Here is a 14802-nt window from a genome sequence, read left to right as displayed (position 1 = left end):
GTACGCTTATGATTTAAACTTTTTGCGAATATTTATTTTGCAAAAAACGGATAAAACCTAGGTCTATGCAAATATTTAGTTTAGAAACTTTAAAAGAACCCGTATTAAATCTTAAAAAAATAAATTAGAATGCATTTTGTTCTTATTTAATCTCTATTTTCAAAAATTTTTTAATTCTTCTGACCTAAACTTTTTCTTATTTAAATATGTTTTGTTTTTGATCTTGTTCATGTTCGCATTCATGTTAATTTGTGTTCATGTTAATTTGTGTTCATGTTCGCATTCATGTTAATTTGTGTTTATGTTCGCATTTATGTTAATTTGTGTTTATGTTCGCATTTATGTTAATTTGTGTTCATGTTCGCATTTATGTTAATTTGTGTTCATGTTCGCATTTTTGTTAATTTGTGTTCATGTTCGCATTTATGTTAAATTGTGTTTATGTTTAAATTTATGTTCATGTTCGCATTTATGTTAATTTATGTTTTGGCAAAGACTAGGGTTATGTACGCTAAAAAACCTGAATATCTTCATTGTCCTCCTAATACACTAGAACTAAATTATAAATATCGTGTAGACTACTGTTGCGATAAACAAACCTATTGTATAACCGTAGCTCAACCTCAGGCAAAGATTATAAAATACTAGGATGTTATCATCCTCAATTCAAGTTTTGTTCCTGCTTTGCAGATGTTCTTTAATTTCTCTGGAAAAAACTTTTTTTTCTCTTTTTTCCTATGTAATTTGAATATGTAGAAATCCCGTAATACAGCAGGTTACAGTGAACATCTTGAAGAAAACCTGATTTTCAAGTTACAACCCCCCTGTAGCAATTTTCCCGTGGTTTTCTGCTTGGTTTCGTGGTTATATATAAGCAAGAGCGTATGTAATGCAAACAGGCAGTATAAACTATTTATGTAACCAGCCAAATATTTGAAATGACCATTTTATCGGTCAAAGAGTGTCCAAAAACTTTGAATTGGTTTGTTTGAACCATTTGTAGAAACTTTCTTCACAAAAAAGTACTGAGAAATAAATGTAATGTGCAATTTAAGAAAATTCCCACATATTATATAGAAAGGACGTTAAATAACAGTTATTATTCGTATCAGGTTGTAAAGATATAGGATTAGAAAAAAAGTTCTATTGATTCGTGATTTAAATTGCCGAGTGAAAACGAAAATGTTTAACTATTTTCGTGTGAACAAAAATTTTGAAGTCTCTTAAAACGTAGAAAAACATTGTCTGTGAACACCTTTTGTTCCATCTGTAAATTCGATCCCAAGAATAACCTATTTTTCCTTTTTTCAACAACAACAAAAATTACATGTTTTGAACAGTATCCACTCTAACTGAATTCGTCTGTAAACAGTGGAAATAGGTGTACAAAAAGCTTTCTTCTGGGGAGGAAAGCTTTCAAACCGATGACGTATGATCAAATTTATAAATATCGGCCCATTTTCATTAAACACATCAAAATAATGAGTTTTTTTCCTCTGAACTCACGATATATTCCTCCACATTTAATTAAGCTGTCTGTTTGGGTGTTTGTTTGTTTGTTTGTGTTTTGAGACTACATTTTGTGATAGTTAAAGATGTCACATGTAAAAACAAGATTAACTGCAATATTTTTTTTAAACCATGTTTTACAATCTACAAAAATAATTACCACTAGTAAGGTTGATAAAACTTTCAGTATCAAGAGAAAGAGAGAAAACAGAAATAAAGAAAAGGAAAGAAAAAGAGAAAATAGAAATAGGGAAAAGGAGAGAAAAAGAGGGAAAATAGAAATTGTGAAAAGGAGAGAAAAAGAGAAAATCGAGAAAAGAAGAGAAAAATAGAAAAATTGAAATTGAGAAAAGGAGAGAAAAAGAGAAAAAGAGAGAAAAAAGAAATGGAGAAAGCAAGAGAAGAAGAGAAAAAATAGAAATAGAGAAAAGGAGAGAAAAAGAGAGAAAATAGAAATGGAGAAAAGGAGAAAAAATAGAAATACAGGAAAGAAGAGAAAAAGAAAGAAAAATGAAAAGGAGAAAAAGAGAGAAAGAAAGAAAATTGAGAAAAATAGAAATGAAGAAAAGGAGAGAAAAAGAGAGAAAGACAGAAAAAAGAAATGAAGAAAAGGAGAAAAAAAGATACTGAGAAAAAGAGAGAAAGAGAGAAAAGAGAAAAAAGAAAAAGATAAAAATAGAAATGGAGAAAAGGAGAGAAGAACAGAGAAAGAGAGAAAAAAGAAATGGAGAAAAGGAGAGAAAAAGAGATAAAATAGAAATGGATGAAAAGCGAGAAAAAGAGAAAAAAGGAATGGAGAAAAGGAGAGAAAAAGAGAGTGAGAGAGAAAAAAAGAAATGGAGAAAAGAAAAGTTTTTTAATAATTTTAGGAGTTTTTATCATTTGGCATTCATTATTCTGACATTTTTGCAATTTAAATGATTGCTTGACCACATTATTTTATCTTTTTTTTACATGTCTGTAATGAAAAAGCTTTGTATATGTCTTTTATGGAAATAAATATATGAGAGATTCTATCTTCGTAAATGGGAAAAGCACCCATTCCAGTAATAAATGGGCTTTATGTATAAATGTAATGCATTTTCTGAAACGGATTGTCAGCGTTTTTTCAAGTAACACTCCGTGTGAAGATGGCAATGCCCGATTCACAAATGGTACCATTGAAACCTTTATCTGATTCCTATAAGTTTTCCTACAGCAGAAATTCGCAAGACACTTTATGGAGATACCACAATTGTAAATATACAGTTTTTAAAACTGCAAACATTGATATCTATAAGTTCATACTTGATCAGACAAAATTATCATTTATGCATTGCTAACTTTTCCCGGGGGGTCACGTGAAATTATGCACACAGTCCCTTTGAATAAACTATTCTAAACCTTATTTTATTTAAAATTTTATCTTTATTTAAAGATTTTGAACCCCGACTGTTGAGGATAAGTTGGTTAAGTGGACTAAGTAATATGGAAAATTAATTCAAAACTATTTGAACTCTTGTAACATTTTATTTTATTTCAGAATTATTTATCTTTGGATCAAGGAGAAACTTGTACAAAAGAAAATTAGCATAGAAAAAATCCAACTTAACCCTTTACAATGTCTTAAACTTTTATTTATTTTTTCTTCTCATTTCATCTCATTCTGAATCATCCATTGTCCGTTACTTTTCAATTTCTATTTCACGATTCATTTTCCCAACCTTCCAAGCAATTAATTTTCCCAATCTACTATGCAAATCTTTTTCCCAATCTGCTATACTAATCCTTTCCCCAATTCAACCCACTAATCCTTTTTCAGTATACTCCAATTTAATCATATTCCCAATTCAATCCTCTCGTTCTATTCCCAATTCAATTCACCTATATTCCCAATCTAATCCAAATATCCCAATCTACTCCTCTAATTATATTTCCAATCCATTCCGCTAATACTATTCCAAATCTACTCCACTACTCCTACTCCCAATCTACCCCACTAATCCTATTCCCAATCTACTCCACATGTCCTATTCCCAATCTACTCCACAAATCCTATTCCCAATCAACCCCACTAATCCGATGCTCAATCTACTCCACAAATCCTATTTCCAATCAACCCCACTATACCTATTCCCAATCTACCACATTAATCCTAATCCCAATTTATCCCAACTAATCATATTCCCAATTTACTCCACTAATCCTATTCCCAATCTACTCCACTCAACCTATTTCCAATCTACTCCTCTAATTATATTCCCAATCTATTTCACCAATCTTAATCCCAATTTACCCAACTAACCATATTCCAAATCTACCCCACTAATCCTATTCCCAATATACCCCTCTAATCCTATTCCCAATCTACCCCTCTAATCCTATTCCCAATCTACCCCGCTAATCCTATTCCGAATCTACTCCGCTAATCCTATTTCCAATCTACTCATATATCCCTCGGATTTGACCGATATATGTGTCATGAACTGAACCGAATAATAAATTGTTTAAAGTTGAACAAGAAATAATGGAATCACGCCTTTTAAGTTTAGATTCATTTTAGATTTGATTTGAGAGTTTGAATTGAGATGTTTTACAACGAACCACAACAATGGAGGGAGGGTCCTTTGTTACCAATATTGTTAAGGAGCGTGGACTATACAAGTAAACATATTAAAAATAAATTGTTTTCTTTTCTTAAAGGTGTTAAATAGATACATATGTATCAGGGTGTCCCAGAATACCAAAACTTTTAAATTTTTAATAATCTCGCTATGTTATGCCAAATTTCTAACAGCTTTACGTAAATCTTGGAGTTTGACAGATGCTAGGATTTTAACGCAAAACGCTAAAGTTAGATTATTAAAAGCTAACATTCAGATAGGGTTCGCTAAAATTAGGTTATTCTTAACTAACATTCCGATAGGGGTAGCTAAAATTATCTTATGAATATCTAAAACTAGTTCAATATCATTAGCGGACATTCATATAGATAGTATATTATGCGTAGGAAGTAAGTGTAATAATCAAAATTATTGTTAAACATTGAAAGAAAAACCGAGGAATAATTTTGATTATTCATCTCAGGAGCTTAAGTTGATAACTGGATCTGTATTTGGTTTGTCATTATTAGTAGCTTTACTGAAAAAAAATTCACAATTTTTTCATTAAGCTGATAAAGTGGTCAGTATTTTAAATTTGTTTAAATTGCACCCTGCGACCGACGGGTTTCCCTCACCCTCGTACGTGAAGGGATCCGGCTGGCAAGCACATTTTTGGAACAGCAAAGAGCCTGCCTATCCGAACATTTTCACAAGATTTTTGCACCTCGGGACTGGCATCAAATTGTATTCCTGCCTACACCTGGGTTATCCTTTGAGTTATCCTTTGGATAACCCTTTTGGTTATGCTTTGGGTTATCCTTTGGGTTATTCTTTGGATAACCTTTTTGGTTATGCTTTGGTTATGATTTTGGTTATCCTTTGGGTTATCTTTGAATTATCCTTTGGGTTATCCTTTGGGTTATCCTTTGGGTTATCCTCCTTTGGGTTATCCTTTGGGTTATCCTTTGGGTTATCCTTTGGGTTACCATTTGGGTTATCCTATGGGTTATCCTTTGGGTTATCCTTTGGGTTATCCTTTTTGACTTAATACTTAATTTCAAGTGAAACTTAAATTATAGAGTGGCATGTCAGATTCACAGCGGTTTTAATTCTTAATCCAATCAACAATTTTGACGAAATTGTCCTTTCTGAAGCTTGAAAAGTGTTTAATTCTGACAACTTTCTCCAGTGTTTCTGTAGCCAAAGATTCTTTTACATATAGAACCAAAATTTAAAAAAACAATTGATCTGTCACTTGAAGTTACTTGTATACAGTCCCTTTAGTAAGACGAGACCTACGGTATTTATCTTTATTGTCCAATATTTCAGATTTAGTTGAGGCAGACTAGGTTGGCTAGGAGCCAAGTTAAATTTTCAACTTTGTGATGTGTGTACACCACACTCGACACAGTTTATACTTTAGAGTGTTTACATTTCATGGGGTAAAGAGAATAGAGCGAGCTTGAGACACAACAGGATAAAAAATAACATGTTTGGTTTTTATTCTTGATTTAACTCTTTTTCACAAAAGGAATTGAGTTATTCCTAGAAAATATGATTTTCTAATATCTTAGTAACCTGATGGCGTAAACATTTGATATTCAAAACTTAGATTTTCTGATCTGACAGAATTCATAGTTTGAAAAATGTAAGGTCCGTGACATTGGGTTATAAAACTATAGTGGTTAGAAAATCAGAGGTTGTGGTAAAGACTTAAATCCTTTCATTTCTTATAATGGTTTCGGAACAGAAAAAAGTTTTAGTTGAAAAAAAAAATCAGATAACCTTCATGATATTTTATATTAGAAATTATGTTCGTTTTATACTCTAATCTCCAAATCATTGCAGTCGGATGTCGCCAACCTGGGTTCAATCCAAACAGATTATCTAGTACAATAGATGGCAACGTAGAATTCGTACACTCACTCTCAGTAAAACTGTATTCACAAGTGTCAGCAGTATGTCCGACAAAATTATTAATTATAGTCATAATAATTATCTTACAGCGAAAAAGTGCAATTTTGTTTTCGTTATTTTCTGTTTTTTACACTTTTTATTTAATCTTGGAAATCATGTTAACTAATGGAAGAAAATGTTGACTTCCTTCTTATATTTGACACTAGTGACGCCATATTTAATTGGTTTATTTCTCTGTTGCCACCTATTGTACTTGATAACCTATTTGGGTTCAATCTACAATGATTCTCTAAGATAAAGCATCCAAAACTAGAGTTAAACGAGTATTTAGATCCTTTTGAAGTGACATTGCAGACTATTTCTGAGATTTCTTAAGACAGAAAAATTCTGACTTACATTGTACTTGTTTTATTACCTAAATACATTACGGAAGGAAACTAAATCTAAAACTGACATGAACATTTTGTTTTTGGATTTTTAGAAACTGTAAAAAGTAGAAAATTAGGAAAATCTTCATTGCTCATATTTCATAAGAGAATGTTCTGTATTTGATAATGTGGAAGAAAAAGGGAGAAATTATTTTACGAAGTCAACCATACTCCTCTCTTCTCCTGAACGAGTTTAATCACATCAGATGCTGTTTCTGCTTTCTCCCATTTAATACAGGACCTCGCAGAAAATGCCGCAAGTATGAGATGCTTTTAGATATTTTCAAAATTTAGCTGAACTTACATTTACAATAAATTTGATAATTAATAATCGACTTTCATTGAAGTTTGATTTTTCCAAAAAAAACACCCTCCTTAAATATTTGATTTTGATAAAACTGTGGAATTAGTGGACGACATTTAAGCAATTTTATATATATTTATATCTTGCTATATCGCAAATACCTTAACTTAAAAAAATCTTCTTATCCCACAGATTTATTAGTTCTACTGTGGTATGACTATGGGCAGCTCAATTGAATCACAAATATTGAATCAAAATTTCACATTTTTTCATAATCTTAAATTTACAACAGGATTATTAATTTCATGAATATGATCGTCTAAACATAAAAAAATATGATCTTCTAAACATAAAACAATATGATCGTCTAAACATAAAACAATATGAACTTCTAAACATAAACAATTATGATCTTCTAAACATAAAACAATATGATCGTCTAAACATAAAACAATATGATCTTCTAAACATAAACAATATGATCGTCTAAACATAAAACAATATGATCGTCTAAACTTAAAACAATATGATCGTCTAAACATAAAACAATATGATCTTCTAAACATAAAACAATATGATCGTCTAAACATAAAACAATATGATCGTCTAAACATAAAACAATGCAATTTCTTGTCTTTTTTTTCTCATTTTTTTGTCTACTTTCAGGGAGTGTAAGAGTAATTTCAAGTTAACCTCCATAAAAAGATGGCAATCCCCAGTTTACAAGGCTGTTTATTTGCATTTTTGATTTCTCTGCAAAAATTACTTACGCATTTATTGCTTATAAGAAACAATGATGACATTCACAGAAATACACAGTTTTCGAGTCAGAAAACCGACAATATCTTTCACATCTTTATTCAGATTAAATATTCAAGGTTACCGTTGTAAATCGTACATTACTATCTTTGCGCGCATGTAGGCGCACTTAAATTTACGCTCATGTTTAGAGAAGGGTGTGTATACAATGGTGAATATTGTTCTGTAACCTGCGCAAACTCAGATAAATTACACTCATTAGGAAAATCTTAGTTTCAAATCAAGAAACTTTTTTTTATTATATCACATGTTTTCTTTTTCTTCCAATACCGTACTTTGTTTTGATTCTTTTTTATTCTAAAATATTCTATTTTAGAAATAACCTTAAATAAGATTGTTGGTTAGAGTGTGATTTGTTAGCAAATGCTGGGGAGTTAATGGAAGATTTTACACATTTTATTCTTAGGAACAAACATATCTATAAAAACTGTTTTAAATTTAAGAATTTAATTTGAAGTTTTTTTTACATATAGTGATAACCAGAAAACAATGGAATAGGAAGACGACATTGCAATAGAAATACTCAAGTGTATTTTAAGGTGTTACAAAGCAAATAGTTTTACTAGACAGTTATAAAATTACTTTTTTGTAAGATGGGTCTGTTTGCACTGCACAATTGATTTTTAAATTTTAAACTTGAATATCAAAGTCATCTTACTTTTCCAGAGTTTTCTGGCTATCACTGTAAATTTAACATGATTCAAGTTTTAAAAAAGAGTTCTTATCTTATTAGAAGATAATTTTTACATAATTGTAATGCATTTATCAATGCAATTTTGCAGTTTACTTAAGATACCATAATGCATTTGCTATTCTCATAAGAAATAAGACCTCAATGCCTACCCACATATATTTCATTGTGATCAATTAACTTTCCAATTACATGATGTCACAATGAAAAAATATCAACAATCTATAGTGTCTGTGGAAACCCAGCTATTCATTGCACATATTTGTATGTTAAATATATTTGGCAATGCCAGCAAATGAATCTTTTATTTTTATAACCATCCTGAAATCAATAAATGTTCGGAAACTGAAAGGTTTGCATTTAAAACATCTAGTTCACTAATAAAGAGATTGTGCCTTTTGTTTAATAATTGAATTAAGTCTATCAAAAGATGATAAATTTTCTATTTTAAGATCACAAAATAGAGCAATTAGCACTCTGAAGGAACTGAGCCTTTGCGTCCATTTCAAATTTTCTAATCCTTGTATTTTTGCAACCTGATGATGTAATCCTTTGATATTTCAAACTTAGATTATTGGATCTAACAGAATTTATACTTTGAAATATTTTAGGTCTACGGCAAAGATATTGGGAAAATCAGGGTTTGTGGCGAAAAAGCAATTCCTTTCAAATAACGATATAAAGAACACTGATGTTCAACTAAGTTTATTTCGCGAACACTCCCTTAACGTATTGCATGCAGAAATAAAAGAAACGTGTATATTTACGAGGTTTTAAATCTTTTAATGTCTTGATTCGAATTTGGCCCAATTTAATAGGGTACAGTGAAAATTGTACAATACGTAATTTGTTCTATAATTCTGTTTCATATCAAAAACTTTTACATACAATTTTTCAAACTTTTTCGAAAAGGCCTTTTTTATTTTTAAAGAGTTTTTATACAAAAGTATTACTTTTATGATTTCATATTTACTACCGGGTACCAAATAGAAAGACAACTCAAATTAAATACAGTATATTTACTGTCATTTGTAGGCTTTATTCTGTTTTTTTTTCTCTCCTTAAAAATGGCGTGTAATGGATAGTCTAAATGGGGGGGGGGGGGGTCCACTCCCCTAGAAAAAGGCATTAGAGTAAGTGTTTCTAAGTATATAATATGTTCACTGTTCAATTACTAAGTCCAGCTAAATTTTAGAAAATTTAGACCTCGAACTTTTTGAGACACAGACCGCCATCTATTTTACCCTATACAAGATGACTATATTCATATAAGTTTTACAAAAAGTCATTTTTTTACCCTGTCTTAAAATAACGACATTTTAACAATGACTCAGTACACATAATAGCACCATACACAACAACAAAATTTAACAATAACATTCAAAATGTTTTTATCATTTATTAAAAAAAAAATTTAGAGCACACACTTGGTTTTCTCTGATTTCAGTAGACTCTTCGATTTTTAAAGCATGAAGCCATACGTTTCTTCTTGTTCAGAGGGAGCGTAAACCTGGATGTCCCAAGGGGGGGACGGCATCCAGGCACAAAACAAGCTCTTCCCCTAAACAAATAAATATGATTAAATAAAACAAAAAAGATATAACACACATGATAATGTAATGTTGACTTTCACTAATGTAATATAGTTTTAGGTCATCTTTACAGTCTCATCCTTTATGGGTAACCCTGTATATTTTCCATTAATTTCTTAATTTAAACACTAATTTTTCAATATTTCTTATGTGCTCCCAAAAATTGTGAAATACGACAAATCAGAAAAAAATAAATACCCTTTAAAGACGACATTTCATTAGAAAACTATCTTTTCTTGTTTTACATAGACTACTTAATGAACTTAATGTTATTGTTACAATACAGTTTAACACAGAACTTCAGATATATCAAAATAATTTATAAAATGTCGTCTTGGCAATTTGTTAAACAATATTTTAACAAAATCTAAGCAATTGTATAAGAAATAAATAATTAGATATGAAATATGCGGGAACAGGTTTAAATAGCTCCATATGGTTATTCAACTAAAAACTAATTATCTGCAAAATTTTATTTTTAGCAGGTTTTGGAAAACGACAATTTGTAAATGCTTTTGATGTCTCCTAAGTACTGAGTTAAACTAAAGAAAATGACATAGTAAACAGCAAGGAGTCTATAGGGTTACTTTTTACAATACGTCTTCTTGTAAAAACTTCATGGAGTAAATTCAATTCTTTTAATTGTTATATCTTTGCAACTTTATGGTTTAAACATTTAAAATTTCAAACATTAATTGTGCAATCTAAAATTTACAGTTTGAAATATCTAAGGTTTACGACCTGGGGTTTGTGGTAAAGAATCAATTTATTGTGTATGTTATTTAGATCTTTTCTAACAAATATCTATTATTAATTTAATCGAAAATTTCTTAAAATTCATCAGATTGAAATTTGAATTATGTTATGTTTGGAACTGTGAAGGACGTGGCTCAAGCAGAATCAGGTTAAAATTCAGAATAATAAGAAGAATAAATAAAGATGCACAATTCCTCTAAATGCCGCCCCCCCCCCTATCTTCCAAAAAATAGATAACCACTAACAATTAATGATTACATAACAAAATAACGATCAGTAACATACTAGATATCACTATTAAACTTACTGAAAAAAGCGGCTTTAATTCAGCATAGGTTTGGTCTAAATTTTGTAATTTTTTCTCTTTATCCCAAAACAAAACCTAACGATTTTAAAAGAGAATTAAAATTAAAATTTTGTAAATTTAGATCTACATTAGCTTTTCCAAGATTTCATTCCATCTCTGAAAAAGTCGAAATATGAAAACTACAATTTTATTAAAAACCAGCTGGAGTCTCCGGCGCTGCCCAGGTTTTATTACTATTTACAGTCTTCTTTAATTCCACCATTTACCCGCGCTTGGTATCAAATTTTTATTTAACAATTATAGCGCGACAAAAAATCTAATTGTTTTAGCCTATGTCACCCCAGTAGTGCCCATGGGTTCCCTCAGAAAGTTTCAGCCAATTTGGTCCATTATCCATAATTTAAATATAAAGATAATTCTAGGATTATAAGGAAGACGACATTACATCTGAAATAGTACCTGGCAGAAACAAACCAAGAACATTCGAGGAGTTTTTAACACATGAAGCAGATCTAACCAATAATACAAAGAAAATGGGCCATATTCTAGATCATTACAAGTAAATATAAACAAAAAAAATAAAAATGAATATTTATTAAGAATTTCATTGTCAAACAACTTTTTTGTTGAACAAATTAGTTCTTATTTTTGAAATACTACTGACAATTTGAAATATCTTGATATCTTTCAAAGAATGCAGTAAGACAATATTTATTAAATTAAGAAATTGTAGTTAAGTTTTTTTAAATACATATATTTTAGAATTCTGCAGAATTATTTAATGGACGATGGACCCTCATTGAACGAATTTATCCAGCTGTACGGCCGAATTGTGATAAATGATTTTGCTTTATGGGACGAGACAGGAGAAACATATGGGTAAAAATTCATGTTGAAAGTTAATTAATTTTTTTAAAGTTTGATGCTTGGCCTTTTGGCGCTATGCGCCAATTACTTTATGTAAAAGTTTCAATTGTTAAACGTTGCTGCCATCTACTTTGTAAATCGTATTTTGCGGATTTTTCAGTTTATATTTGCGCATTTTCAAAAATATTAAATATTGACATTATTTTCGAGCAAAATTTTTTATCTTTAACCATCCTTGTGAGGTCCCCCCTATACAAGATNCAATCTATAAACTTATTTTCAATCTATAACTTATTTCCAATCTATAACTGATTTCCAATCTATAACTTATTTCCAATCTTTAACTTATTTCCAATCTATAACTTATTTCCAATCTATAACTTATTTCCAATCTATAACTTATTTCCAATCTATAACTTATTTCCAATCTATACCTCATAACCAATCTATAAATAATTTCCAATCTTTAACTCATTTTCAACATATAACTTATTTTCAATCTATAACTTATTTTCAATATATAACTTATTTTCAATCAATAACTCATTTTTAAGCTATAACTCATTTTTAATCTATAACTCATTTCCAATCTATAACATATTTCCAATCTATAAAATTATTTTCAATCTATAACTTATTACCAATCTATAACTTATTTCCAATCTATAACTTACTAATGTATAACTTATTTTCAATCTATAAATTATTTCCAATCTATAAATTAATTAATTACTTAATGTATAACACAGGGTAGAGAACTAGTAATGCGAAGTTATATAGATCTAGAGAGAAAGGACATGAGTCAAGTTAAAATATCGTACATAGGTGAGCTGCATATTATACTCTAGATCGTATTCAAACAAATCCCAACCCTACTCTCTATCACTAGAATTACATCATTTTGTTATTCTATATATTTTGCCAAAAAAGTTGGCATCATCAGGAGTTCGTCCTATAATATTACAGTTAAAAGCTAAAAAATCCCTATATCTGAGCAACCCAATGTTGTAGACCTTGTTCAAACTATGAAATCTGTTTTATCAAATAATCTAAGTTTGAAATGCCAAAGGTTTACATTTTTAGGTTACTCGAATATATAGGCATGAAAATAATTGATTTTGTGGCAAAAACTCAGCTCGTTTATATAATAAATTATACAAAAAAATACTCAGCTCGTTGTAAAATAAATAATAGAAAAAACTTTAATAAACAAAGAACAGAGCAAGAAAATAGTGTAACCTTTACAATAAGGAATTTTTCGAATGAATAATGTTAAAACAGATGAAACTTAAAAAGACAAAATAAGAACTAGAAAACCGTACCTTTCTCCTTTGAAGGGTATTGAATGACTGGAAAAGCAAAAAGGATTGACTACGTAGTTTATGGGCGTATGCAGAGTGGGGGGGGGGATGTTGAAGGGGGTTTATTTCGTCGGCAAAACGGTCAAATTCATGAATTCGATCAAGACTATATAAGGTGCTGTTGGTTATACATAAACATACAGTTTAAAACAAACATAATTCATTTTTTAATAGTTTTAAAGGAAACATGGTTTCCAAACTTGATATTTAGATTTTACCGTCGTTTAACTGCATTGATTACAGAACCAATTAATACTTAATCTTTTAATACTTTATCAACCATTTTTCTAAAGAAACCAGTCTCCTGTTTTTAATTTCAGGTGACCCTCCATTGAGTGGCAAGTCCGATCCTCAGAAGCCTAAATGTATTATTTAGATATCCATATTTTTATTTTTGACAACTGTGATTGTTATTGGGGTTTCTCTGTACCATTTTTCGAACATTTTTTGTTTCTGTAAATTGTCAATCTAGCATTTTAATAGTATTGGGAAAGCAGGGAGGCCGCAAATATGTAAATATAAGATAAAAATAAATTTTGGGGATTCCGTTGTCCAACTGAAAAGTTCATCGACCATTTCGAACTTTTGTCCGCAGAACAATATTTTTGAAAGAATTACTTTAGATGTGTTTACACTATGTTTCAAAAATATTGAATTTTACGTGAAATGGACTATACATCTTTATACAATCAATTATACAATACATCTTTATACAATCAATTATACAATACATCTTTATACAATCAATTATACAATACATCTTTATACAATCAATTATACAATACATCTTTATACAGTCAATTATACAATACATCTTTATACAATCAATTATACAATACATCTTTATACAATACATCTTTTAAAGTCACAGCACTCGGTTCCCCTGGTCTATCATAGCCTCGGAGCTGGAATGCATGGCTCGGCCCACCCTTTCTGTCCTAGCTCTTAAAATTTTTTAATACTTATTAATTAGTTGTTTTCATGTTTAGAATCTAGTGAGGAAGATGTCTACGTGAGAAGAAATAAACTTCTTAAAAATTAAGACTAAGACTAAGACTAAGACATCGGGTTGCAAACATAGGGATTAGAAAATCAGACATTTCCCTAAATATATGATCAACAAAAAAAAATTAAAAAGACTTATTTTTAAATTATTTGTTTTAAGTCATCAAAAGAAGACGACATGTTGAGTTTTTAAATGCCTAATATTATAATATAAATACTACTATATCAGAAAATTTACTTTAAAAAACTTATTTTTGTTTTTATGAGTCACAAAGGCTTTGGTTGTTAAACTATTGTTACAAGTTTTTAAGGAAGTTAAACAAATATCGCCGTTCTTGTCTTGTTGATTTGTTGATTTTGAATTGTAATAAAAGTTGTTTAACCCAATTTACACTGATGTCTGGTTTCATGACTGGTTCCCTGGGGGGAGGGGGGGTCAAATGGACCCCCCCCCCTCTATTTTTATATTGTGATACAAATCTAAAAAACATTTGATACGTTTTTGGAGAGCCATTGGGCCCTACTTCAATAACCTGAAAAAATACAAATTTGCAAAAATCCAAATATTAATTGCTAAATCTAGAAATATTCATTTTCGAAATTGTGCTAAAGAAATTGCGCAAATTACAAAAAATTATAAAACTGAAAATGTGCAAATTTTCTT

General features: G+C 30.0%; 1 protein-coding gene across 2 annotated transcripts; it reads left to right on the top strand.

The window, feature by feature from the left end:
* The first annotated feature begins 6545 nt into the window (after nt 1-6545).
* Nucleotides 6546-11801, top strand: LOC111694813 (uncharacterized). Of its 2 annotated transcripts, none has more exons than XM_023463842.1 (6): nt 6546-6696; nt 7691-7761; nt 7905-7965; nt 10725-10746; nt 11337-11464; nt 11668-11801. In XM_023463842.1, the coding sequence occupies exons 1-6, from the start codon at nt 6563-6565 to the stop codon at nt 11786-11788; spliced, it is 537 nt and encodes a 178-aa protein (XP_023319610.1). In that variant the 5' UTR covers nt 6546-6562; the 3' UTR covers nt 11789-11801. The 2 variants fall into 2 exon arrangements, with proteins under 2 accessions (XP_023319610.1, XP_023319609.1); XM_023463841.1 differs by having other exon boundaries at nt 11328-11464.
* Nucleotides 11802-14802: the final 3001 nt, after the last annotated feature.

The sequence above is a fragment of the Eurytemora carolleeae genome, unplaced genomic scaffold (assembly GCF_000591075.1).
Source record: "Eurytemora carolleeae unplaced genomic scaffold, Eaff_2.0 scaffold205, whole genome shotgun sequence".
Taxonomy (NCBI): Eukaryota; Metazoa; Arthropoda; class Copepoda; order Calanoida; family Temoridae; genus Eurytemora; species Eurytemora carolleeae.
This window is presented reverse-complemented; position numbering and strand designations above follow the sequence as displayed.